Source organism: Myotis nattereri, assembly GCF_964212035.1.
Source record: "Myotis nattereri genome assembly, chromosome: 3".
Taxonomy (NCBI): domain Eukaryota; kingdom Metazoa; phylum Chordata; class Mammalia; order Chiroptera; family Vespertilionidae; genus Myotis; species Myotis nattereri.
In genome coordinates this window covers 200,885,571-200,911,847 of record NC_138077.1, presented here as the reverse complement: position 1 = coordinate 200,911,847, position 26,277 = coordinate 200,885,571, and the positions used below count along the sequence as shown (strand labels likewise).

Genomic DNA, 26,277 nt, shown 5'->3' with positions numbered 1-26,277 from the left:
CGGTGCCGACTGGCGCTGGGAGGGGAGGAGCGGAGCCCACGCGCCGCCCGACCCCGGCGGAAAGTTTTCTCTGGCGGAGTTTGGTGCGGCGGCGGCCGGAGCGGCCATGGACGCGCTCAAGTCCGCCGGGAGGGCGCTGATCCGAAGCCCCAGCCTCGCCAAGCAGAGCTGGGGGGGCGGCGGCCGACACCGGAGTGAGTGTGTGCGCGTCCGCCGGGGCGGGCGGGGGTCAGGCCGGCGGAGCGGCCTCTCGCGGGCGCCCAGTGCGAGAGGCGGGGCCTGACCCGCGTCCTGCGGGTGAGGGACCCGCGGGGCTCTGGTTTGCCTCTCCTCCCGAGCCCGCTCCGTGCCGCCGGGCAGGGGGCACCGAAGTTGGGGAAAGAGGCCGGAGCGTCAGTGGGGCAGGTTGCAGGTCCGGAGCAGAGACCTGCGCGACCCCCGCCAGCTCTCCACCCCGCCGCCCTGGGCAGCCCGGGGAGGCGGGAGCGCAGCCTCGGGGTCCGGGGGTGACGGGCGGGGGGAGAGTGGGCGCCGCGGCGGGGGACACGCCCGCACCCCCTGGCCCGTGCGCCCCGGGCGCGGCGTTAGCGGCCGGCGGGAGCCCAGCTCGCCCCCTCCAGCTCTCCGACCCAGGAGGTCGTCTTCTGACTCCCGGGCGCCCAGCAACCGCCCCGGGTCCGAGCCTGGCTTCGCAGGCACCTCTTTGAAGTTGGGTCTCAGGAGGTACCACCCACCCGGCCATTTAAGACCCCCGCATCCCCCCTAGCCGAGTCCAGGCGTTGAGGCTGCGCCCTGGCTACTTTTGAAACCTGTTTTCGCTCGCACTTTCCCCCTCGGGCTTCCAGGGTCCCCGAGCACCCTGGCGACTCACAGACTCGCCGCCCCCTCTCCCCAGGGCGTCTGGGAGGGGCCTCCTCCGGCCTCCTCCTCTCCCCGTCTCGAGTTACTCTAGGGAACCGTCACCTGGCACCTTCCCCTGAGGCCTGAGAAACCCAACCTAAGTCCCTGCTTCTTCGCGAGGACAGACGGGGTGGCTTGCCGTCCTGGTGGATGGAGCCAAAGCCAGGACTCCCCCACGCTGCCAGCCCCTGGCCTCTCCCGCGGGAGGAAACCGGTGACAGTACAGTTACCCTCGCCCCCCTCCCTTTGCGTTCCGGGCTCAGCCAGGGGAGTCGAAGTTCCCGCAGCCCCGAGTGCCAGCGTGTCTGGGCCTAGAGGGTCCGCCTCGCTCCTCCTCTGCTGTGCCCGCTGTGGTCTCCCAAACAGAGACTGGCATTGGGAACCTGGGCTGGTGGGTGGGGGTGGGGGCAGAGACCCTAGGGCCAGGCATGCGCCATCTCCCACACTTATGACTCCCAACAGAGCCCCTTTAAATATTTGTGGGATTTGACCAGGACTTCTGAGAATAATGAACTGTTCTAGTGGGGAAACCCTGCTATTTTCTCTTGGGATAAGGGAAGGAGGGAGAGAGGAAGGGAGGGAGGGAGGGAGGGAGGGAGGGGGAGAGAGCTGGGAGAGCTGGGCAAGAGAAGGAAACATAGCAACCCCTCTGAATCTGGAGAACTGGAAATCTTGGTTGGTAGAAAAGAGTTTCTCCTGCCTGCTCTGATCCTGGACAAGCCACTTGTCCTTTATGAACCTCAGTTTCTTTGTCTGTAAAATGGGTATAAAAATTCTAACCTGGCAGGGGTGTTGAGAAAGTTACTGATAATCATGCTTCTTTCTGGCACCTAATTGGTGGTTTTTTTCTCCCCCATTCCCCTTCACTCACCTGTTATGTGTACATTCCACATGACTGTTACTGTGATGGAGCAAGTTTTGGGGTAGGGGAGTCTCAGAGCCTGTCTATAATTGCAGAAGAAAGGAGAGGAGAGCCCCTCTCTCCTATTGACCCCCAGTATGCCCAGAGTGCTGTTCTGGGGCTTTGTGGACCCCAGACTATCCACCCCATGGAGCTGTTGTAAGGATCCCTACCTGTCTCTCATTATAAAGTCTCAATTTCCTCATGTAAATTGTAAATAACAGTAGTAGTATCTAGATCATATTTTGGGGGGGGGGGAGAGAGTAAATGAAATGGTGTTTTGCCTGGCATAGAGAAAGAGTTCGATAAATAGTAACTACTGCTTTTGTCATTTTAAAAAATATATGTTTTTATTTCAGAGAGGAAGGGAGAGAGAGATAGAAACCTCAATAATGAGAGAGAACCATTGATTGGCTGCCTCCTGCATGCCCCCTACTGGGGATTGAGCCTGCAACCCACGCATGTGCTCTGACTGGGGATTGAACCCAGGACCTCCTGGCTCATAGGTTGACACCCAACCACTGAGCCACACCGGCCAGGCTGCTTTGTCATTAATGTTTTACACAGTATTTTTGTTTACTTTATTTCATTTGCTCCTGTGAGGTGACAGCAAGGATTCTCATCAGACTCATTTTAGAGATAAAGGAACAGGGGCTCGGGGAAGTGGAGTCACTGACTCTGACACAGCTTCTGAGAGGCAGTGCTCCAGATCCCCAGCCCAGATGTCAACATTGTGCCTCATGGACTCTGGCCCTGGGAGGAGCAGGAACAGGCCCATCCCAGGTTGGGCTGCAGCCCTGAGGACAATGGTGGCCACAAGATAGAGAGGGAAGCTGTGGCGTGTGTCTGGGGTGGGATGTGGGGACAGCCTGGCTTGGGGTAGTGTTCCAGCCAGACCTTGGTCTCAGACCTTGAGGGCTGGGTGGTTTTGAGGCCAAACTGAAAGGTAGGGCACTGATAGTGTCAGTGCAGGAAGTCAGGCCCCTCAGAGAAGGTCTCAGTGGATTTAGGGATACACTTGACACCTATCAGCTGTGACCTCCTCACCCCTCAAGGTCCTCAGCTGGGATTAGCATGATCATTGCTTTATTTGTGGAGAAACTGAAGCTCAGAGAAAGGAGGAACATTGCTTGCGATCACACTGCAAAGCCAGGACCCCAAGCTTTGCACTGAACCTCACGGCCCCCCGTCTCTCAGTTAGTCCTAACTTCGAAGGGGAGACTGTCCCTATCACACATGTGGCTTTCCCCCCCATCTCTTCAGGAACCATAACATTTTTATTTCGGTCCCTGGCCAGGGATTTTCCTTTCTTCCAGCTGTCAGAAGGGTGACGCACCCTGGTCCCTCAGTCCCCTTTCTTCCAGGAGGGTCCCTCTGACGCTGGGCTCCTTCGTGGGTTGTGCCAGCCTATCAGAGAGCTCAGGGAGAACAGCTAAGGAATAGGAGGCACAGGCTCAGTAAAGCTAGTTCATGGTGGAAGGCAGGGGGCAGAGGGTCTAGTTGTACTTATTTTTTAATCCTATGTAATATAAGGGTAATATGCAAATTGACCCTAGCAGAACAACTGGGAATGACTGGTCACTATGACATACACTGACCACCAGGGAACAGACGCTCAATGCAGGAGCTGCCCCCTGGTGGTCAGTGCCCTCCCACAGGGGGAGCTCTGCTCAGCCACAAGCCAGGCTGACGGCTGCCAGCACAGCGGTGGTGGTGGGAGCCTCTCCCACCTCCTCAGCAGCACTAAGAATGTTCGACTGCCGCTTAGGCCTGCTCCCTGCTGGCAAATGGACATCCCCCAAGGGCTCCCGGGCTGCCAGAGGGATGTCTGACTGCCAGCTTAGGCCTGATCCCCCCGGGTAGTGGGCCTAAGCGAGCAGGTGGACAGTCCCCTGAGGGGTCCCAGACTGCGAGAGGGCACAGGCCAGGCTGAGGGACCCCCCCCCCCAAAGTGCACAAAATTTTGTGCACCAGGCCTCTAGTAGTTACAGTAAAAGATATAAATAAACACTCAGACCATAAAACTTACTGAGCACTGACTGTGTGTCAGTCACTGATGGAGGCGTTGGGGAGTCTGGTGAACGAGTTGGTCTCCCTTCAGATAGTGTTTAGTGGCCGGTGGAGGAGGCAGGTTGACCAGGGTGCAAACGAGTAGTATGTTGTGGGTATTGGCGATGCTATGAAGAAAGAGAAAGTTGGGGTGAGGAAATGATGGGGACAGCTTCCTTACCTAGGGTGGTGTTTTCATTTGGATTCTTCTAGAAGCAGATGCTGAGACAAAGATTTGAGTATAAGCCCTGGCCAGGTAGCTCGGTTGGTTAAGCATCATTTTGATAAGCCAAGGTTGCAGGTTCGATCCCTGGTCAGGGCACATACAAGAATCAACCAATGAATGCATAAGTAAGTAAAACTACAAATTGATGTTACTTTTTCTTGCTCTTCCTCTCTCCTTTCCTCTCTCTCAAATCAATACATTTAAAAAAAGATGTAAGTACAAGCCATTTATTTGGGAAGAGGTCCCAGGAACTAGTGTTAGGAGAAGGGAAGGGAGTTCGAAAAGTGGACAGTGAATGATCTAATCCCCTTACCACGGTGGGCGGCTGGAGCGCCATCCTGCGGGGAGCTCTGAGAGGAGGTGTATTAGTAGAATGTGTTCTGCCTTTACTGTTTGAGGGGCTGTGCTGTCTGGTGGGTGCAGGGCTCCTGGGTATGGGAGCTCTAACGTCCCAATGCCCCAGTCTGCATCTCCAGCAGCCAAAGAGGGCCCCAGGCAGAGAGTGGCGTGTGCGGAAAATGGTACCCTTTACCAATGGAACCTTTGCGATAAAGGTAGGGCACTGATAGTGTCAGTGCAGGAAGTCAGGGAAGACCCCTCAGAGAAGGTCACTGTAATACATGTATGTATACAGGGAGAGAGGAGTCTGGGAACAGCATTCCAGCCAGAGGGAACAGCAAGCACAAGGAGCATTTAACTGGAGGCTGGGATTCTGCTTCTCACAGGTCTGGCGCCAGAGGGATATGTGGCTTGAATGGATCAGGTCATCTACTGCCCACTGAGGGGGAACCAGACAGTCCCTTCAGGCAGTCCTGCAAGGCAGCATGCCCGCCCCTCCTGGGTGAGCCTGAGTCTGACTCCTGCCTTGCATAGCAAAGGGTGCGGTGGGCTGCAGGTGTGGGTGAAGAGCCCGGCTGTGGGATTCAAGACCCAGCACTGTCAGATATGAACCATGGCCAGACTCCCCTGAGCTGCTTTACCTGTGAAACGGGAATCCTAGTATCTCCTTGACTCTCCTAATAAAATACTACAAATGACTGTATGCATTAAAGCTCTTTGCACTTGACCCTGGGAAATGACAGTAGCTCACACTTCAGTGGCCCTTGGTATGTACCAGGCATGGTTCTAAGCCCACCTCATGGGTGAACTCCTTTCATCCTTACAACAGCCCCATGGGTTGGATAGTGTTATTATCCCATCATGTGAGGAATCTGAGGATCAGGGAGTGGAGGGACTGGGAACCCCACAGCCCATATGCAGACCCCATGTTTTAACCTTGACAGTATCTTTTTCTCGAATAGTGTAAATAGGTACTTAGGAAATGATAGCTGCTGCTGCTGTTACCATTTTTAAATTTTCTCTTGAAAATATTAACAACTTAAAAAAAAATTCACTGGAGAGAGAGAGAGAGAGAGAGAGAGAGAGAGAGAGAGAGAGAGAGAAAAGCATCGATTTGTTGTTCCACTTGTTTACGCATTCCCTGGTTGATTCTTATATGTGTCCTGACCGGATATCGGACTCACAACCTTGGTGCATCAGAGTGACACTCTAACCAACTGAAACGGACAGTTTCCGAAATTTGCCCAGCACTCTTCACATCCTGAACTTCTTTCTGATGGTGCTCCTGAGGGACTGAACCCATTTTAAGAAGCCCATGGCCTAGAGAAGCAGCCACACTCCAGGTCACAGCAGAGCGTGAGTCTCCTTCTGAGAGTCACCCTGAGGATCCTGAGACCATCTCCCATCCAGCCAGAGGTTCCCTCCAGGCCATGGGTTTGGCTGCACCTCTGATATTTCTCAGACCAGCCAGGTCAGACCACCTGGCTCAGCAGGAGGGGCACAGGGGCACCCTACCCAGCTCTGCCCCCTGGGCAGGGGGCCTTAATGAGGAGAGAGCACATGTTTGCAGCCTCGAGTTAGACTGGGCATATGGTCTGTCCCCATCTCACTCTGAGAGCAGGTCATCTGTAAAATTGCAAAGTTAAAAAGCCTAGTCATTACCCACCACAGGGCCAAAAATAACCCGACCGGAACAAGGCTGTGGACTCAGGCCTGTATTTTGTCTGGGGCCCTCTGGGAGCTCTTGAAGTCCAGGCTCCTCCCGCCCATATGAGGCGGCTGGATGGTGAGCGTGGCAGTGAATCTCCCCTCTGTGTAGATGGAGAGCTCCCGAGGCTGGTTTCTTGAAGAGGGCGTGGGGCATGAGAGAACGTACACTCACCGAAGGAATGAGTCGTGCCCAGAACTGGAGAAGCGGAGGCTGGCTTCCCCGGGTGGGAAGGGGGGTCTCTGCTGTCCTGGGAGGGTGGGGGCGTGGGAGGTGGGCGAGGGAGAAGTAGGACAGGCAGAGCAGCAGCGCTGGGCAGGAATGCACCTTCTCCATACAGTTTCTGGGGGAGGCAGGCAAGAATGGAAGTCCTTCAACAGGAAGACACATGGTAGGCAGCTGCGTGACTGTGGGAGGGAGAAAAGGAAGTCCACACTCGAGAGGCAGGAGCAATCCAGTGACAGGAGGGAGGAGGCCCTGGAGGAGGCCCTGAAAGCTGGGACTGTTGTTTCTTTCACTTTAAATATATTTTATTGATTTTTTTACAGAGAGGAAGGGAGAGGGATAGAGAGTTAGAAACATCGATGAGAGAGAAACATCGATCAGCTGCCTCCTGCACAACCCCTACTGGGAATGTGCCCGCAACCAAGGTACATGCCCTTGACCGGAATCGAACCTGGGACCCTTGAGTCCGCAGGCCGACGCTCTATCCACTGAGCCAGACCGGTCAGGGCTCTTTCACTTTAGAGATAAGAAAACTGAGGCTCAAGGAAGGTAATTTGCTCTAAGTCTACTCAGTGTCAGAACTGGGATTCCAGGATTACGGCCTTGCTCTTAACCACTAGGCAATACTGCCTCAAAGAAGGCTTCCTGGAGGAGGCTGGATGTGAGGGGTTTCGAGCATTTATGGAGAGGGGACCACTTGGGCAGAGGCACAGGAGTGGGAACGTAAATGTCACACCATGAGGAAGAAGCTCTGCATGGTTAAAACGTGTGTGTGTGTGTATGTGTGTGTGGCGGGGTGCGTGTGTGTGTGTGTGTGTGTGTGGGTGGGTGAGTGAGTGGGTGTGTGTGTGGCGGGGTGGGTGTGTGGGGGTGTGTGTGGGTGTGTAGGGGGTCGGGGGGTGGAGAGAGAGACTGTGGGAGAGAAGATGGGGAGCCTTAGCTCCCCAGCAGTCACTGTAGGAATTGCCTGTAGTGGATTGGGAGCTGGGGGTCCCTCTCCTTGTATGACTTGGCACCAGTCCCATTCTTCTCTGGGCTTCAGTTTCATCACCTGTCAAGGGAGAGGTTGGGCAGAAGGTCTCGGAGGCTGATGAGTGGCAACCTGTCTACTAGGGCCCTCTTCCAGGAGGCCATGGGCCAGGGGAAGGGTCAGGCCAGGGAAGGAGGAATGCAGAAAAATGTCAAGCATTTCAGAGGTCAAGGAGGGCTGGGGAATGTTTTGACAGCAAAGAGGTTGTCTGTGACCTTGGCAAGCTTTGGCCCTTTGGAATGGAGGGAGCGGAAGTGGCTTTGGACACGGACCAGGAAGGGGCTGAGCTGGAGGAAATGGGAGAGTGGGAGACATGAAAATGGTGGTGGTGGTGGTGGGGGGGGGGTTGTTTGCCATAGGGCCGTGATGGATAATGGGATGAACAAGACCATCCCTGGTCAATTGGTTTGGCCTCCCTGGGGCCTTGTGCTGAGGAACAGTCCAAAGCCTGTAAATCAGAGGGAATAGAGAGCTACAGTTGATTAGCAATGTCTGCCAAGGACACCGGAGGCAAGCATGGCAGTGCGTACTTTGCCCTCCCGGCTTGGGTGGATTTCTGGAAATGGTCTAAGGAAGCTGGCCTTGGCCCTGTCTGTGGTGCACCCTGGAAACGGATTCCTGTCTGAGCCCTGCTCTGTCCAAGATTGTGTGTGAGGCTGAAGAGTAGTTCCCTCATCTATAAAATGGGTACAGCCATAATACATACCTCCTACGCTACAGCATCTGATAGAGGGTGATGAGGGATGGCCAGCGGGCCCCAGCTGGCAGGAGCATGGATGCTCGTTGTCCTGGTGATGGGCTTGGAAGGATCCCCGGAGGCCTGCCTTCTTCTGGCCTCCCTGCTCCCCAGCTAAGTGATCTGGTGCCTCTGGGCCTCAGCTCCTGCAGAGGAACCCTGGGGATGGTTAACTGGTCCGACCCTGAGCCTGCGCGGAGTCCTCTCTCAGGTGGGTGGGGCGAGGTGGGGGCCTCTTTCCAACTCTACTTCCTGGCCTTTTCCTGCCCAGGGAGCTAGGCTCATCCCTTGTTTCCAACCTTTCCGACCATGAGGGTCCGAGTTTTCAAAGGACCCTTCCCTGTGCCTGCTCTGGTCAGTGCTGCAGCCCGGGCATTACTCATCTCAGGAGAAGAATTCTCCAAGACCGTGCAGGTGGTGGGAAACAGAGCTGGGGTTCACCCCCGCCTGCCGGATTCAGGCGGCCGTCACATGATGTCATTTGAGCAGTTACCTCCCCCTTTCCCAAACCCTTACTCTCACCCTCGCCTTACTCTCCTTGGCCTGCTGTGTCTTTCCTGGTCCCCTTCCTCCTGGTCTCCATGGCCGTGCAGATGGAGGAAAGCAGAGCAGGCTGGCGCTGTGGAAACCACCCAGATTTGAACTCGAACTCCATCCCTTTAACTCCGTGTATGGGGTCTTTGTCCGATGACTGGCTTTCTGAACCTCAGTTTCCTCGTGTCTGAGTGGGGATCATATCCACCTTCCAGGGTTGCATTAAAGATTCATTGAGAAAATGGTATGGTTTTCCCTCAGCAAGTGTTAGCATTGAAGTTGAGTTTGGGCTTTGGGCTTGAAATTATGGGTTCGAATCTTGGCTATTACACTTGCTGGCTCTTTGGACTCAGTTATGTGATTTTGCCTCCCTGGGCCTCAGTGTCTTTGTAAATGGGTATGATAAAGTGATCTACCTTTTAGGTTCTCGTGAGGATTAATGAGAATATTTTATGTAAAGCTTGCTACCACAGTGCTTGGTACATACTGGAAAATGTTAATTTTGCTCTTTATTAACTATAAAAATAATGGTTCGGCTGTAGTGACTCAGTGGTTGAGCGTCGGCCTATGAACCAGGAGGTCACCATTCGATTCCCTGTCAGGGCACATGCCTGGGTTGCATTTGGGGTGTGCAGGGGCAGCTCATCAGTGATTCTCATCATTGATGTTTCTGTCTCTCCCTCTCCCTCCCTCTCTGAAATCAATAAAAATATTTTAAAAAAATAATGGTCGATGGCAGGACCCCACAGCCCCTTTCTGGGTCCGTGGGAAAGGGGCTGGGAGGGCTGTTGCCGTGGTGCCTGCCCAGCAGGTCTGAGCGCCTGTCCTCCTGCCAGAGCTGCCTGAGAACTGGACAGACACCCGGGAGACGCTGCTTGAGGGGATGCTCTTCAACCTCAAGTACCTGGGCATGACGCTGGTGGAGCAGCCCAAGGGCGAGGAGATGTCCGCGGCCGCCGTCAAGAGGATCGTGGCCACGGTGAGCCTCAGTGTGGGGAGCCAGGTTCAGCTTCTTCCCGGGGTGCAGCTTGTCCCGCACTTATTACCCCAATTGGATGTGTCTGGCCTGTCCCTGCCCTTGAGTCCCCTCGCATCTGCCTCGGGGACTCTGGTAAAGGGTAGCCATTGGGCTTGCGGGGTGAGGGTCAGTGTCCCCCTCTCTAGCAGTTGGGGCCATGTCCTCTCCCAGCCTCCCCTCCTCGAGCTCGGGTCCCCTGCCCAACAGTTGGTGACTTAGTGCTAGGAAGGGTGGGGGAGGTCACTGTCACCCAACCACTTGCTCTGTGTCCTGAGGGGCAGGTCAGCACACCAGAGACCAGATTTCCCTCGCCTGCTCCGAGTGAGCGAGGGCCCTATAACTCCACCTCCCTGTTGGTCTCGGACCCCTCAGCTCAGGCCCTAGCGGGGTCAGCAGGTAGAGCAGAGTCCCCAGAAGTCATCCTACTGGGCTGTGGTAGGCCACTCAGAGCTCAGAGTGTGAGGTCCTCCTAGCTGTGTGTTTGGGGCAAGTCCCTTAGCCTCGCTGGGTCCTTCTCCTCCTGGGCAAAAGCACTGCTGACTCGAGGACCAGTGCTCGGCAGACAGCGGCTGCTCAATGAGGAGCAGTTGTCCCTATTTTTATTAGAAGAAGGTGTTGGCGGAAATGTCTTCTAAATCATGTCTTCCAGTCACCTCAGCTGAGGCCTCACATGGGCCTGGAGTCTGGGGGCTGGAGCATCTAGATGTAGCCAGGAGGGTGGGTCCCAGGTGAGGCAGGCAGGCTCCTTTGACCCATGTCTGCCTCAAGGCCAAGGCCAGCGGGAAGAAGCTGCAGAAGGTGACGCTCAAGGTGTCACCACGGGGGATTATCCTGACCGACGGCATCACCAGCCAGCTCATTGAGAACGTGTCCATTTACAGGTAAGCTCAGCATCACCCACATTCACTAGCCAGTTGGGGCAGTGGGTAGAGTGCCCTGCCGGAAGCCAGCCAGGCTCTGCCACGCCCTGTCCGAGTGACCTTGTAGCCTCCGTTTCCTCATCTGTAAATTGGGGTGGAAACAGATCCTGCCTCACGGGGCTGTTATGAAGCACTGAGTGCACAGCACCTGGCTCACACTGGGCGCTTGGTTAAATGGCAGCTGCTGCTGTGATCACTAGTTGCAGCAGGCAGCTGAGGCCTGAGAGGACTGGGAACCGCCTCCCCAGCCCCCCGCCCTCTCCCAAGCATCCTGCTGAGTCAGGCTTGGAGCAGACAGCTGCAGAGTCATGGTCCTTTCCTTCCACTGTGAATGCAGCAGCTCTTCTCCGGACATCTGGCCAGGTGTCCAGGGAAGCCACTGAAATAACTGAGGTGCTATCTGAAGGCAGAGTCTGAGGGCAGAATGTAGATGGTATCAGTTGGGGGTGGGATGCCTTGTTCATGAGAAGCAGCCCAGCCCCAGGAGCCTCAGGCTCTCCCATCCTCTCTCAGCTGGCCAGTTGTAGGATTTCAGAGCTGGAAGGGGCAGCAGAGATTCATATCACAAATGGGGAATCTGAGGTCCAGAGAGGCCTCAGGTCGACCAAGGCCTCAGTGAGGTAGTGGCTAAGCTGGGACCAGGACACCAAGGCCGGACTTCTGTCCAGCAGGCCCTGGTCTGCCAGGCATCCCTCTGCCGTATTGCTTTGTTTCTAAGCAGGTGGCTTAGCGGTTGGAGCATGGGCCAGTACTGGGGTTGGGGTGGTTTTAGAGTTTCTGGCTGCTATTTTTCACCTTCCTGGTTTTATCTGCCTCCTAAAGGTTAAAACCAGGTGAGGCATCAAACCCAGGCCTTGCCCTCAAGGAGCTTCCAGTCTAGGAGGGATGGAGAGGAGGAAATAGGAGATAGAATATAAGTGTTTCCCACAAGGGCAAAGAAGGAGAGGCCTTTGTGGGGAAACCCGGGGGGGTGGGGGGGAAGGGCCTGGAACCGCCGGATGGAGAAGGGGACCTGGTACCCATCCCTCTGCCCATCTGGGCGTCTTAAGTGGTGCTAATCCCTATGTCAATGCCTGATTGAAGCTGGGGCCACACTGGGGAAGGACGTCTGCTGAACTGTCTCCATTCTGAGCTGCAGTTCCTGTGCTGGTTGCAGTTCCCAGCATGGAGGGTCAGACGAGGGAGGCAAGTGTCTAAGGCAGAGGGCCTCAAACTGTTTAAACAGGGGCCAGTTCACTGTCCCTCAGACATTCCACACATGTGCACTGCGGGCCCGGGACGAGCCGGCTGCTAAGCAGGACAGGCAGAGGCGGCAAAAACACCCGGCGGGCGGGATAAATGTTTCAGCGGGCCGCAGGTGGCCCGCGGGCCGTAGTTTGAGGACCCCTGGTCTAAGGTGAGGGAGCTCCTGGATCCTGGGGCTCCTGGGCTGGTCATCTCCACACCCTCACCCTCCTCCCAGCCCTTGTACTCCACCTTCTCCAGGAGAGTCTGCTGACAGTCTCGGTAGCCCTGGGAGGGACAGTCCTGGAACCCTTCTGGCCTCTGGTCAGGGGCATGGGGGGCAGGTAGGGGAGGAGGCCAGCCAAAGGGCCCCAGTGGGTGGGCAGTGTCCGCTTTCCCTTCCACCTGGTCAGCACAAGCCCTTGAGAGGTAGCATGGCCGTGGTTACGGCCTCTGAATCAGCGGGTGAGGTCAGGTCTCCGCTCTGCCACTAGCTGGTGGTCTGAGACTGCTAGCTTCAATGTTCTCATCTGAAAAGTGGGAATAATAATAAAGCCCTTCTCAGAGGGCAGCTCTGAGTTCAATGAGGTGATATCTGAACACTGCCTGGTGTACAGTAAGGGCTCAGCGATTACAATTTTGGGGTGTGGCTCAGTAGAGGGGGAAGCTGCCCTTTCTCCAGTCTTTCCACCAGTCCCTCCTCCGTCATGGATGGCCCAGGATGCCAGGCCCAGAGGCCGAGGCCGGCTCTCCGGAATCGTACACCAGTGGAGTGGGAGAGCAGGCTGTCTGGAACTCAGGGGAGTTGCAATATGGGTGGGTGTTCTGGATGTTGTCAGGCCCCCATGCAGGGCTCTGGTGACATTTCCCACTCGCCTTTCAGGATCTCCTACTGCACGGCAGACAAGATGCACGGCAAAGTGTTTGCCTACATCGCCCAGAGCCAGCACAATGAGAATCTCGAGTGTCACGCCTTCCTCTGCACCAAGCGGAAAATGGTCAGTGGGGAGAGCCGGGGCTTGGGCAGCTCTGCTCGCCTTGGCGGCCTGTCCTTGGCGGCCCTGTCTGGTGGGAAGGCAAAGCCAAGGTGACACATCACTTAAACTAGGAAATCCTGGGAACCCCAAGTGGGCGGTGAGCGCTGAGGGCGCCAAGACACCTGTCAGAGTGGGCTGTGAGCAGTGACAAGCCCGTGTCCCCAGGGAGCGCCCTGGCCCTGCCTCTCTGTAATGTGATTTGGATTTGAGGTTTTTGGGGGGTGTCCTGGTAATAGTCTGGTCTGGAGGTGCAGGGCCTTGTAGGGATTCGTCCTTGGAGATTGGTGATCAGCGGGGCCCAGAGCGAAAGGGAAAAGTGAGAGCCGAGGCGGACCGGCTTCCTGTGGCCAGAGCGGGGAGGGCCTGGCCATTTTCGGTATGCACCACGTGCTTGTCAGTGGCAGGCTCTAAAGGGTCTTCTCATTTAATACACCAGTGCTGTGAGGTGGGAGCAGTTACTGTCTTCATTGTTTTTATTTTTATTTTTAATGAGAAATCAGACTCATCGGTCAGCTGGCTTGCTGAAGATGACACAACTAGCCAGGCAGAGTGAGGGTTTAAACCCATGGTTTCTCCCTTCCTGCATGACTGTACGGAGCAGGGACTCCGGGCCCCATTTCCAGCCCCCCCTCCCCCTCGGGCCACACCTCGCTGGGGTCAGTGGGAATCTCCGAGGTCTCTGGGCATTTGTCTTGAGCTTTGGGGCAGGGAACCGGGAGTGAGTCAGCCTTTGGTGTTGGAAGCCCCTTCATTTCCAAGGCCCCCGAAGCCTGACCGTTTGCCCTGGAAAGAGGTTCCACGCGTTTATTGGTTTAGTATTGGCTTCTGTCAGCCTGCATGTGGAGCCAGAGCCCCAGTGCCCAGGCCTTGTGTTCCTGGGAGTCAAGGAGACTGGCGGAGTGGGAGAGCCGGCTCTCTGGAACTCAGGGGAGATGCCCCATGGGGTATCCCCTCCCCATCCTCAAGGACACATCGAGGACATCACAGTCCTGACATGGACCCCCAGACTTCCTGCTATACCCATGAGCCATGCTTTAGATATACGTCTCCTATTGTTGCTGTAAGAAATTACCACAAACTTAGTGTTTAAAGCAGCACAAATTTATTCTTGTCTGGTTCTGGAGGTCAGAAGTCTGAAATGGGTCAACAGGGCTGTTTTCCTTCTGAAGGTCCCAGGGGAGATACATTTTCTTGCCGTTTATAGTGTCAGAGACCTCCTGCCTTCCTTGGTTCATGACCCCCTTCTCCAGCCTTGGGGTCAGCAGTGTGGCACCTGCCAATCTCCCTCTCTGCTTCCCGCATCACATGACTATTTCTGACCTGCCCCTCCTGCCTCCCTCTCATATGGCCGCTTGTGATCGGGCCCACCGGGTACCCAGGAAATCCCTCATCTCAAAAATCCTCAATTTAATCACATCTGCAAAGTCCCTTTTGCCATGTGAGGTAAGGTTCTCAGGTTCCAGGGATTAGGATGTGGACCTCTTTGGGGTCACAGTTCCGCCTCCCACAGGTCTCTCGGAAGGAGCACGACAGGAGGAGACAGACGAGGGTCTGATGCTGGCCCATGTCCTTCCTGTGTGACCGTGGATAAGACCCTGCCCATCGGGCAGCCTGCCCATCGGCAGAGTCGGGATTGTCCTGAGAGGCCCCGTTTCTTTGGTGCACCGTTATTCTTCGCTGCCGGCTCGGTGTCGCTGGCCACTCACCCAGGGCCTCGTGATGCCCCTGCGGTGGCTTCTCCCATGACAGTGGACTCCTGGCTTTGTCTCTTACGAGGCCACAAAGGCTTAAAATACAGGCTCATTATGTCCGCATTGTTTGTCTCTTCCTCCCCAATGACCAGAGCAGGCGCTGGGCGGGCAGTTGGCCATGGCCATGGCAGGGGGGGCGGGGAAGGGGCGGCGGGTTCCCAAGATGCAGAGGCTTCCTCTGGGAAGGGGAGGCTGGGGCATAAAAGAAAGCCGATGCTGGCCCAGCGGCCAAGGGAGGCCTGGTCCGGTGCGCCGGGTCCAGAGGACTGTAGACGCCCCGATCAGACTCAGCCTGCCCCAGGCCCAGAGCCAGTTACTGAGGAAAACAGCCGGCCACGGCTTCATGCCGACAGCAGAGCCCGGTCGGGCAGGGGGAAGGACATGGGCACTGACGCCCGCTCTTCTTGGCAGGTTTTCACCTGTGTCCGGGATGACGGGATCACGGCTTGCCCTCCTTTTCTACCCTCTCCCACCTGGCCTCCCCCTGGAGGAGCTAGCCCAGCCCAAGGGGGTGCAAGGATGGTGTTCTTGTGGTCCCCAAGGCCTCAGCTGGGCCCCAGCCGGCCTGGTGCCTGGCCACGATGGAAATCCCAAGATTCTCAGGGCTTAGTGGACGTTTCTGAGGATTTGGCAGCAGGTGAAATGGGTGCCTCAGGTTTTGCAACCCACCTGCTGACAGGCACCCCCGCAGATGTTCGCTGCTGTCTGGCCCGGGCTGAGCCCTGTGTCGGTCTCTGGGGACCCAGGAAATCAGCCGTGGGGATATGAACAAGGTGGTGGGGGAGAAGGGGCCGGATTCAGTAACTGGGACCCAGGGTCTTGGTTCTAGCGTCAAGGTTAGTCAGTCTCACTGGAAGTCAGCAAGACTTCCCAGAGAAGGAGATGTTTTGAATTGGGCTTTGAGGGTTGAGTCATAGGTAGGAGTTTGCCAGGCCAAGAGAAAGGGGATGGGATGGCAAGAGGGTGAGCGCCCTCCGGCACAGGAATTAGCAGGTGCAAAGACACAGAGGTGCAAAACGCAGTGGAGTGGATGGCAGTTGAGGAGCCTGGGAGGGTGGCAAGGTCCCTCCTCCTGCAGGGGAGCCTTGAATTTGGATGTTGACATAGGCCTCACTCCTTTTGGCCCGGGGCCCACAGTCTCTGCATCCCCACCCTTTCCCGCCTGGGTGCCTGAGCGAGCCAGGTGCCTATGACCCACCGGAGTCGGCCAAGGGCTTCTTTTCTGGGTTGCCCACCCGTCCAGCTCAGCTCAGGCAGGACCCGGCCTCCCTTCCCCAGTGGCCCCTAGGATAAATTTCTCTACAAAGAAACGTTTCCATCTGCCTGACTGGGACTTCTCAGCGAGCACTTCAGCCTCCGGGCTCTGCTGGCCTTCGGTGCAGGTGTACTGGCCGTGAGCAAAGCGATACCCTTAATCCTGCTCCGGGCAGGGTGGGGCAGAGCTGTTCTCCCTCACATGGCCATTGGCATTTCTCAGGTGATCCTTTTGTGCGAAGGTTTAAGCTTCCGGGGCTGCCTTGGTCTGAGTACTGGGATCGCGGCTGGGATCCCTGGTCCTGGCCCAGCTCTGCAGCCCTAAGCTAGAGTTGGCCCCTTTGAGGAACTAACAGCCTGGTTACCGGGAACAAGATAGAGACACGGAAAAATGTGCAAGGTAGAACCTGGTCAGGGCAATCAGACAGGCCCACAGGCCAGACCCACTTAGAGGGATAGGTAGGCTTTTGTCCTGTGGAATCCAGGAAGACTCCCTCCCCTTCCCCCCTCTCCTCACCCCCTTACCTGAGGGCAGGCTGGAGCAATCCTTTCTTCTGGTGCTGCCCAAATTCCTGCAGCCGCCCCAGAGGGTAGGGCCCAACCCCTCCCGGTCCTGCCCAGCCTGGGCTTGCAGCCACCTGTCCACCTCCCAGTCTTGGGTTATATTTGGCTTAACTTGTAGCTCAGGACTTCAGGGAGAAAGGGCAGGAGTGTATTCAAATGAATAAGCAGATTAATGCAAAGACAGGCTTGTGCCCCCAGGTTTCCTGAAGGCAAAAATCATGGTGTTCCATCCCCCTGCCACATCGGATGACCAGCCTTGCTAGGGTGTATAGTGACTGACTCGGGCTTGTAATTAGTCCATATTTTTAGTTCATGAGCAATTCTCAATGGTAACTCAGTCTATTCAGTTTGATTCAGTTGTGACAGCTTAAATTGTAAACAGCTGTGAAGAGTTTCATACTTAATTACCATATTTAAGTTTTGCCATAAAGTCCCCGTACTTCCATCAAAAATGTAAATGATGGAGACATTCAAATGAGATTTTATACTTCGTGAAGTTTAATTGGCATGGATCAGTCAGCTTGTTTAGGGATTTTAAATTAAAAAAAAAAAAGAGTTTTAAAGGCAGTAGCCATGGATTCATTTCTCAATTAAATTGAGTTGTCTGGCGAGAGGAAGGGAGTGGGGCAGAGGCTGCTGGTTAAGCCGGAGCTTGTACACTTGAAAGGGTCTGGTGCTTCCTTCCCTGGGCCGGGCTTTCGGAAGGAAGCTAGCTGTCGCCTCCAGCCATAGCTGTGAGCTCTGGGCCTGCACTCCCACAAGCTGAGCTGATGAGCCCTGGTCTAGACTCAGAACAAGGGGTTGAGTGGGATGGGGTAGGAGGCCCTGGCTGGAGTGTGAGGCCTCAGGATGCCTGCCTCTCAGGAAAATGCAGTTCAGCCAGCATGTTGCCCCTCTGGGGGGCTCCGGGAACCAGGGGTGATTCTTGCCTTTGGGGAGCACCAGGTGGGGTGACACAGTCATGTGAGCTGGTGACAAGAGAGAGGGGTGATGTTTGAGTTGGGTTGGAAGAGTGGGTGGGAGTTCCCCAAGGGTGAAGGGCCAAGGTGTGGCCCCGCCTTACAGGAGGGTGATGGCACTGAATGGTTTTCATCCCTTGCCACGGTGCTCACTGACAACTTGCTTCTGTCAGGAAATGTGTAAGCTTCCCACTGCCTTTCTGGGGTTCAGTTAGAAGCCCTCTGACTCTGTGCAGTACTAACCAGTCCGACCTCTGCCCCCGTGGCTCATTCAGACAGTGGTCGGACCCTTTCCAGCTCTGGCTTTTCTGTTTCTTAATTCCAAGGGTTAAGTAACTGTGTGAAGTCCTTGAGCAATCAGGGAGGGCTTCTCAGAAGAAGCAAGCCTCACCATGAATTGAATTCAGGAAAGCCCAAAGGGAAGGGGGAAAGTGGAGGTGAACAGCCATTGCCAAGGTACGGGCTGGAATGAGGGTGGGAGCCGTGGCTGAGCTACAGGTGCTGAGGAGGGGGCCAGCTGCCTGGGGCGGGCGTGGCCTCTTTCGAACCCGGCTGCTTTGTGACCTGGGAGAGGCCGGGGCTCTGCCTCCATTCATCAGGCGTTCCAGAGCCTTGGGATGGAGCCAGGTGGGCCTGCCCAGGAACCCCCAGCCTCCAGTTCAGACTTGCTGTTACCCCCCTAATCCTGCACCCCCTCCCCTGAACTCACTTCCTGTTTTTCAGGCTCAGGCTGTCACCCTCACAGTAGCCCAGGCCTTCAAAGTTGCCTTTGAGTTTTGGCAGGTGTCCAAGGAAGGTGAGCCTCGTTCACAGACATTGTGTGTGGGCGGGGGTGAGGAGGGAGCCCGGCAGGGTCCTGTGGGCTGGGGAGGGGGTGGCGAAGGCCTGGACAGACTCCCACCTTCATCACCTCCCTGGTTGGCGACTTCAGACAGGCGCCTTGTGGGGATGAACTGAGACCTGCAGTTCCTTTCCTCCTGCTGGGGGGAGACCTGCCCCCTGAGGTTGGCCACAGCCCACGCCCTGCCCAGCAGTTGCTGGGGATGGAGTGCTGGGGCCGCAGGCACTAAAGCGCTGTGCCTTGGTCCCACAGAGAAGGAGAAGAGGGAGAAAGCCAGCCAAGAGGGCGGGGACGGCCTGGGCGGGGGCCGCAGCAGCAGCACCCCCTCGTTGAAGAACCGTGAGTCTTGGGCACGGGGAGGGGCTGGAATCAGCTGCAGGTCTCGGGGTCTGCCCTTCACCCAGAGGCCCTGCTCCCTCCTGGGTTGGAGCAAATGCTCGGTTTTTTATTGTGGTTTTGTTGTTAAATACATGATACATGGTCGTTATAAATAAACTAGAAAATGGGGATAAAGGGGGAAAGTTACTCATTATGGTGCATGTTCTCCCAGATGGGTCCCTGTGCAAAAATATGCACATATGTATACCTCTCTCTGTGTGTACTTTACATGCTGTCTGGGATCGCCTACTGAACTCAGCACCTGTTGTGACTATAAACCATTAGTCGGGGAGAGGATCTCACGTCGGGGGCAGCTGTCCAGCTGCTTTGGGAGGTGCCAAGGTGGGGCTCTGGGTGTTCTGGGTGACAGGCCTGGGAAAGGCCCTGGCCAAGGAGAGTTGGGGCCAGGACAGACCAGGAGGCTCCAGGAGGGACGAGGAGATGAGGCGGGGAGACAGGAGGCTCCTCTCGCACTGACGCATCTGCCCGGACCCTTCATAGTGGTTGCCACGGGGAACCTGCTGGACTTGGAAGAGATGGCCAAGGCCCCGCTGTCCACAGTCAGCGCTAATACCACTAACGTCGACGAGGCCCCGAGGCCTCCAGCCTTGAGTAACAGCAGTGTTGTCTGGGTGAGTGCTCGTGTGGCCTGCTGACCCTGCGGGGATCCGGTGAGCCACAGGCTTATCCCTGGAGGAGGCCCCCCGGGCAGTCCAGGGCCTGGCACCCATGACTTACAGGCATCTGGGAGGGCCACCCCCAGCCCAGCAGCACCCAGGCCCAGGGTAGGCGATGAACAATGTCCCCTTTGAACCCAGGGCTAGGTCCCCAGCAGGCTTGGCTCCCAGCACAGCTGTCCCCTCACAATGCCTGGCCTCTTGGCCTAAGCATCCCGACTGCAGGATGAGCCAAAGGCTCCCTTGTTCTCAGGGTGGCAGAGTTTGCTCCTGACCCGCCCCCCCCCCCCCCACCCAGCGTCTGAATGAGGAGTCTGGGACGTGGGCAGCCAGCAGCTGGCCCCTGACACGCTCTGCGAACTGGGGCAGGCCCCTGACCTCTGTGTGTCTCAGCTTTTTCATCTCTTCAGGGAGGAGGAGGACTTGCCTGCAGAATCTACCAGAGGAACCTCATTTTTTAAATTAAAATTTAAAAAGTCTTTTATTTGGAAATAATTTTAGAATTATAAAATGTTACAAAAACAGTACAAAGAATTCCTGTTCACCCTTCATCCAGATTCCCCAAACTTTAGCATCTTACGTGACCACATTACAGTTATCAGAACCATTAACGTCGGCACGACACTGTTACATAATCCGTGGTCCCCACAATGTCCTTTTCCGGTCCAGGCTCCATTGCAGAATCACACATTACTTGTCATATCTCTTTAGTTTAAGAAACTCTGGCACCTGACAGACATGAAAGACCGTCAAATCCCTCTGCCTGCCGGGGGCCACCCAGGTGCGCCGGGCAGGCGCTCTGAGCCCGCCCCCCTCCCCCTGTCGGCAGCCACCCTTGGCACCTGCCCACGCTCTGGGAGACTGTGGGGGGGGGGGGCGGGGGGGAGGCCTCGCCCATTGTTTTCCTGCCTCGGCACTTATCCCTTGAGCTTGGAATTTGGGCTGGGCTTTTGGAAGTGGATGAAAGCAAGGAAACCCTTCCCGCCCTCTTCCTCTCAGAATTCAAAAGTCTTAGCAGCCTTCGGCCTAACCCTCCCTTTTGATGGAAGGAAAAGCTGAGTGTCAAAGAGGAGTAGCCAGTTGCCTAAGGGGTCACTCGGGTAACGACAGAGCTGGGAATGAACCCACCCAGGTGTCCAGGTGCCCAGGGGCCCTTTCTCCTGTTCACATCCCAGGTGTGGGTCCCTGTGCTGAGATGCTGGTGGCGGGAGCCAGGCGGGAGGCCTGCCTAAGCCTGTTCCTCCAAGCGCCCCCAGACTCCTATGCTCATGTCTCGAGTCCCTGTAGCTCACCCAGGGCTGGGACAAGTCCCCCACCTCGGGTTCATATCTCCCACTTTGTTTTCCCCAAGGAGCTGGATGACGACCTGGATGAAGCATTTTCAAGGTAACATTAACTGGGCTCCTTATGCTGGGGAAGGAGGCCTGGCGTTTGTGGGAAGGTCTCTGGGGCCCTTGACCAACTCTGACCATCTCCAGAACAAAAATCTCAACTTGAATACTTCCAGGGGTGGGGAGCTCACTACCTGGGGTTGGCCATGTCGGCTAGAAAGCTCTTGCTGTTAAGTAAAAAACAATTCCTCGTGGCTGCTTTACCATAGTCTGAGCTGAACTAAGTCCACTGCTGTAGCTACAGCTGAGGCTGATTTCCTCTTCCTGCTCCTGGTGTCACCTTCAAAGATTGGCTTTTGATTTCAGAGAGGAGTGGAGAGGGAGAGAGAGAGAGAAACATCAGTGATGGGAGAGAGTCATTGACCAGCTGCCTCCTGCACACCCCACTCTGGGGATCGGGCCTGCAACCCAAGCATGTGCCCCCACCAAGAATTGAACCGTGACCTCCTGGTTCATAGGTTGATGCTCAACCACTGAGCCACCACGGCCGGGCCAAAAACTGGCTTTTTTTGCAGCCTCTGTTCCCTCCAGAGGCTTTCCATCTATGGAGAAGGGCAGGGAGCAGGTATTGCTCACTTAAGCCCATGGAGCATTACACAGAGGAGGAGTGTCGGGCACAGCACGGAGTTGTTTTCGTCTAGCCTGCAGGGGCAGTTCCCCATCTTCCCAGGGCCATCCCGTAGCCATGGCTACCTGTGCTTGGGAAGAGGCCCCTGAGAAGGCCGAGGGGAGGCCTGGGCAGCTCAGGGCTCCCAGTTAGGCCTCCCTTTCTCCCTGGGAGCAGCCCCCTACATCCCTCTCCCTCCTCCCCAGGTCCTTCCTGCCAGAGCCTGGTGGAAGCCCCTGGCCCTGGTGGTGGGGAGTGGCTGTGTGGCTTCTTCTTTTACTGTCTTCCCTGCTTCACTGGCTGACTACCTCCCCATCGTTTGAAGAAAACCTTCCATTTGCTTTTTCCAGATTACCCAAGAATCATGTTCCTTTTATTAAAAACTTCAAAAATCAGCAAAGCATTAAATTGGAAATGATACCATCCCATCATCCCACAGCTCAGACTTTTGGGCTTAATCCTATACATATACTTTTTTTTTTTTTTTTTTGCATTGATCAGCTCGACATATTTGCATTTGGGACCCTGATTTTCACTTGCCACTGACATATCAGGAGCATCTCTCCAGGTGTCAAAAATGCCTCGGGCACACATCTCATCAGCTGCCTCGCATTCTTGAGGACATGGCTGTAATTTACTTAACTCTCCCTTCTTGTCTTCTTTCTGAATTCCTTTTTGAACAGCACTGTGTTGAACATAGTTATAGCCAATAGTCTCAGGGTGGCACCCTCCCCCTCCCCCGCATGCCTCTCTCTGCCCTCACCAGTGCGGCCCTTTCCCTTTCTTGGGCATTTCCTGAGGGAGCAGTGGATGGTGTGTGTGCCCCGGCCTCTCTCTGTGGTGAGACTGCCACTGCCTGCCCCACAGTTTCCTGAGGCATTTGACCCTCAGAGACTCCCCCTTTCCTGACATCTGGGCCTTTCTCCTTTGGCCCCTGTGTCCTGGCATTTTCCCACTCGTGCCCTCTCACTTCTGACCCTGGTGCTGGCCGGGCTGGACTGGCTCCTCTGGCCCCCGCCAGCCCCTTGCCTGCACCTCGGCTCACACAGCTCTGCCTTCCAGGCTCGCCCAGTCTCGGACCAACCCTCAGGTCCTGGACACTGGCCTGACAGCACAGGACATCCATGACGCCCAGTGCCTCTCGCCGGTCGACTGGGACAAGCCTGACAGCGGCAGCCCTGAGCAGGAGGGCCTCTTCAGCTTCTGAGCGCCCAGGGCTGGTGGGGCGTGTGACCACAGCCACCTGCAGTTGGGGTGGGGCAGCCCCAGGCCCCCCGGCCCCCCAGCCCCCCTTTTCCGGTGGGCAGCTCTGTCAGCCTGCAGATCAAAGCTGCAGCCAGTCAAGCGAAGGGAAGGAGATGTGTTGTCTAACCCCACTCTCTAAGAACTGAAAGGGGCTTGAGTATTTATTCAGTGACTTCTGGTTCAGCTCGGAAGCTGGGTTTGTGGCAGGCACGAACACAGTGTTACAACCAGCTTCCTGCCTTCTCTTGAGCAAGCTCTGCTCTGCTGTGGGTGTCCGGACGGCGACCAAAGCATTTCTCGTCCCTTTTCTCTGAGGACCCAGATTTCCCCGGCAGCGGGGGCCCTGCCCCTCACTGAGGGCAGCAGAGCACTCGTTTCTGCCTTCTGAGCACAGGAGGGCACCGCAGCCTCCGCAGAGACTGTCCCTCCAGCTCATCCATCTGCTGCAGGGGCTCCAGCAGGCCCGGGGGTCCTCGGAGACAGAGGGGCAGCCCCTGACCAAAGACGACACAGCTGGCACTTTAAAGCACACACAGCAGGTGTGGCGCCCAGGGTGCCCGATGGTGCTGCCGTGCAGAGAGCTTTCTCGCTGCCCTTCCACGAGCAGAGACCCAGAGTCCTGAGGACGTCCGTCACTGCGCTGCCCACGGGCTCCCAGAGTCTGACCCGTGACTGCCCTCCGTCGGCGCCCCCACCCCACCCCTCTCCCCGGGACTGATGAGCTGTGCTCCCTCTTCCCTTTCGTCTGTGTGTCTGTGTGTGAGTGTCCCTGAGCCCCACCCCATACTTCCTGGATCTGACGAAGAATATTTTGTTGCCCTTTTATAGAGAGAAAGCCAAGGCCACCAGCATGGAAGGGGTAGAGCCTAGAGTAGAACCCAGGCCTGACGCCAAAGCTGCCTTCTCACCTGTGCCTCCCACAGTTCACACATTCTTTCTTCTAGCTTTGTTGTCCCCCCAGAAACCAAAAAACCCAGCTATTTTCTGACCAAAATGTGTTTCGTAACAAACCATCTGGTGCCTTGCCACACGGAACTGGCAGGAGCCTCCTCGCTTGCTGCCTCGTTGCTATTGATTTCCGTGAAAATGGAATTGTTTGAAGACTTCATTCGGACGGTTAAACAAAACCAAACTCTAAGCACCTGGACACTCTGACCCCGGGTCGGGACGCACCAGCAGCTGGCTATTTTCAGGGTGTTCCCTCCTCCTCCCCCTTCATCCACCTCCCCCACCCCCCCGCCCCGGGCTCCCCGCATCCTGACACCCAGCCAAGCTGTCAGCACCTTCTCCGTCCCGAGGTGCCTCCTGGGCCCGGCTTTGCTAACCTCAAGTGAGACACTGCTGGTAGTTGGAGCAGGTTTCACCAGCCCAGGAAAAACACACCATTTCTTAGAATCTCCTTATCTAAGTGCTTAAACCAAAATACAAAGACCAAAGTGCCTGGGTGAGGGGTGGGGTGGGATTTGCAGGGTCTTTATCAGGATAGAACAGCCTTTCCCTGCCCAGCTCCTATACCCCCGCTGCCCTTCCCGGACCTTGGTATCGGCCCCTGCATTTGCCACGAGGCAGTGAGGTTGGGCCTGACATGCCGTCCTGGGCACCAGGGTCCATCCAGGAGGCCTGAGAAGGGCCGGGCTGTAGTGGGGTGTGGCCTCCAGCGGTGGGTGTGCGCCCTGTGTGTGCACAGATAAGTCTTATTGTGCTTTTCTTTATGTTGCTGTCAATGAATTTCTAATGAGGAAAGGGATAAGTAATAAATGTTCTCTTTTTGAAATACAAAGAGCATGTGGATGGAGTGGCCTAGGGCCGCGTGGAGCAGTGCCTGCCCTCCAAGGGCTGGAGCAGCAGCGGCCACGGGCCCAGAGTGGGTGACAAGGTCTTTGGCCCCAGTAGGACCCCCTTTTCACCAGCAGGTGGGGATGTGATGAGGTCATCTCTGGACAGCTCAGCATGTCAGCCCCGAAGAGTCTGGGCTTCCTAACCAGGGTATGTGAACCCCCAGAATTTGCATACGATTGTGTGTTTCTATGTACATTTTTCTTGGGGAGGGTGTCCATCATTTCCATCACGTACTCAAGCGGGCCCCCCACATTTATTCGTCTGGCAGACTGTGCCGAACACAAACCAGCCTGGGGCTCAGCGCTGGGCTGGCAGTCCAGGCAGGTCCAGTGGACTCGGTGTGTGGCTTGGGTGTGACGGACTGGGGGCGGGGCGGGGCGGGGGAGGGCAGGGCTGGTGGAAAATGTGTTTCAGTGACTTGGGAGACCTCAGGTCTAGCTCTGGCTCTGCCACTTAGGGGTTTGAGCTTGGATCAGTGACCTCTTTCCTTTAGCCTCAGTTTCCCTATCTCCCTGGTTTTGTGGGACTCAGAGGTGACCATTATCATATTGGTGATGTGATTGGAGGGCTTAGCTAAAGGTTATCAGAGCAAAAGGCGATTTGGACCAAATGTGGTTAAGGATGTCAAAGTGAAATTGATAACTGACAGTTCCTCTTAACTGAGCTCCACTCTGTGCCCCGGGCTCTGCTAAGCTCCCGACTTTATCTCATCCCAGTAGCCTGCTGCGTCAGATGGGACTAGCCCTCGACTGCAAGCACCAAGGCCCTGCTGCCCGGGAAGAAGGCAGTCACATTTCCAGCACTTGGCAGAGCCCCAGCCCAGACTCAGAAATGTGTGACCCTTGACCCCCCAGGTCCTGGCCTCCTGGAGCCACATCTGCGGTGGTGGTGCCCTTGCCCTTCTGGCGAGCCACACGGTGCCCGCACGGGAAGGCCACCCTCTCTGGCTCCAGTGGGGTCTCCTCAGACTTTCTGCCTTTGTTCCTTTCAAACAGTGATTCTCCAAATGTGCTGAACCCAGAGGCAGAGCCCTCTGATGTCAGCCGTCCGGAAGACTCACTGTGAATTCTGAGTGGATCCTAGATAAACTTACAGTCTCTCCTTTCTTCTTCCCCCATAATCTGAAAAGACACCCAACAAGTTTGTCTTTCGGTTTAAATTTGGCCAATGTCTTTAGTCTCCCGAAGTCTCAAATTATGAATTGCGAGCACCCGCTGTCTGCTCTTTCATGCATAACGGAAAAGCCGGAAGAACAAAGTCGCCTTTCAGACTTGATGTGACCTTCAGCTTTGCTGGTGGACGTTGGGGGTCTTCTCTCCCAGGGGGAGATACCATCCCCATTAAATCTCTCCAAGGACTGCCCACAGACTCGGATAGGGAATCTGGGAAATCCTGTGCCCTCGGTGCTGGCTTGGGGTTGGAGCTGGTTTGGGGTCTGGTGTGCCCCCGGCCTTCCTCCCCTGGCCACCTGTTGCGTAGGGATCACAACAGGTGGCCTGTGTATTTATTAGGGAGTGAGCCTTTCCCGGTGCTTACTACATGCCACTCTGTTAGGTTCTTTATACCTCACGTCAGCGTCCTGGCAACCATGCTCCGAGGCGGATGGTCCTAGTCTCGGGTTGAAGATGGGATGACTGAACGTCAGGGAGGATCACAGCCCGTAAGGAGTGGACCTGGGATTCCAGCCCCAGTTCTCCTGACTCCAGAACTTATTTCCATGGCACCACCCACCCTGTGGAGTGAAGGGCAAATCCAAGTGGAGCTGCCCATGCCCTACCCTGCTCTGCCAGCACCCCAGCAATGGACAGCCTCTGCCACAGGACAGACAGGAGATGCTGACCAGTGGGTGTCTCCACGGGAGGTTGTTGTTAGGCCTAGGCCAGGCTAGGTACCGGGGGCAGGGGCTGTCCCATAGACTCAGGTC

The 26,277-nt window shown here is 56.1% G+C and overlaps 1 protein-coding gene across 2 annotated transcripts; it reads left to right on the top strand.

Annotated features, from left to right (window-relative positions):
- Window positions 1-24,285, top strand: LDLRAP1 (low density lipoprotein receptor adaptor protein 1). Of its 2 annotated transcripts, none has more exons than XM_081088314.1 (9): window positions 1-194; window positions 9,485-9,627; window positions 10,435-10,547; window positions 12,694-12,808; window positions 18,099-18,171; window positions 18,469-18,555; window positions 19,096-19,226; window positions 20,623-20,657; window positions 21,476-21,912. In XM_081088314.1, exons 1-9 carry the CDS (start codon window positions 107-109, stop codon window positions 21,813-21,815), a joined length of 1,125 nt encoding a protein of 374 aa, XP_080944440.1. In that variant the 5' UTR covers window positions 1-106; the 3' UTR covers window positions 21,816-21,912. The 2 variants fall into 2 exon arrangements, with proteins under 2 accessions (XP_080944440.1, XP_080944441.1); XM_081088315.1 differs by lacking the exon at window positions 21,476-21,912 and adding an exon at window positions 22,332-24,285 and having other exon boundaries at window positions 36-194.
- The last annotated feature ends 1,992 nt before the right edge of the window (window positions 24,286-26,277 follow it).

What these genes read in the sequence shown, in the direction of transcription:
- LDLRAP1 (XM_081088314.1), top strand. Translation starts at nt 107, where the DNA reads ATGGACGCGCTCAAGTCCGCCGGGAGGGCGCTGATCCGAAGCCCCAGC. An exon ending in TCTGCACCAAGCGGAAAATG is followed by an intron (nt 12,809 to 18,098) that starts GTCAGTGGGGAG and finishes CCTGTTTTTCAG; the next exon opens with GCTCAGGCTGTCACCCTCAC. An exon ending in GTAACAGCAGTGTTGTCTGG is followed by an intron (nt 19,227 to 20,622) that starts GTGAGTGCTCGT and finishes GTTTTCCCCAAG; the next exon opens with GAGCTGGATGACGACCTGGA.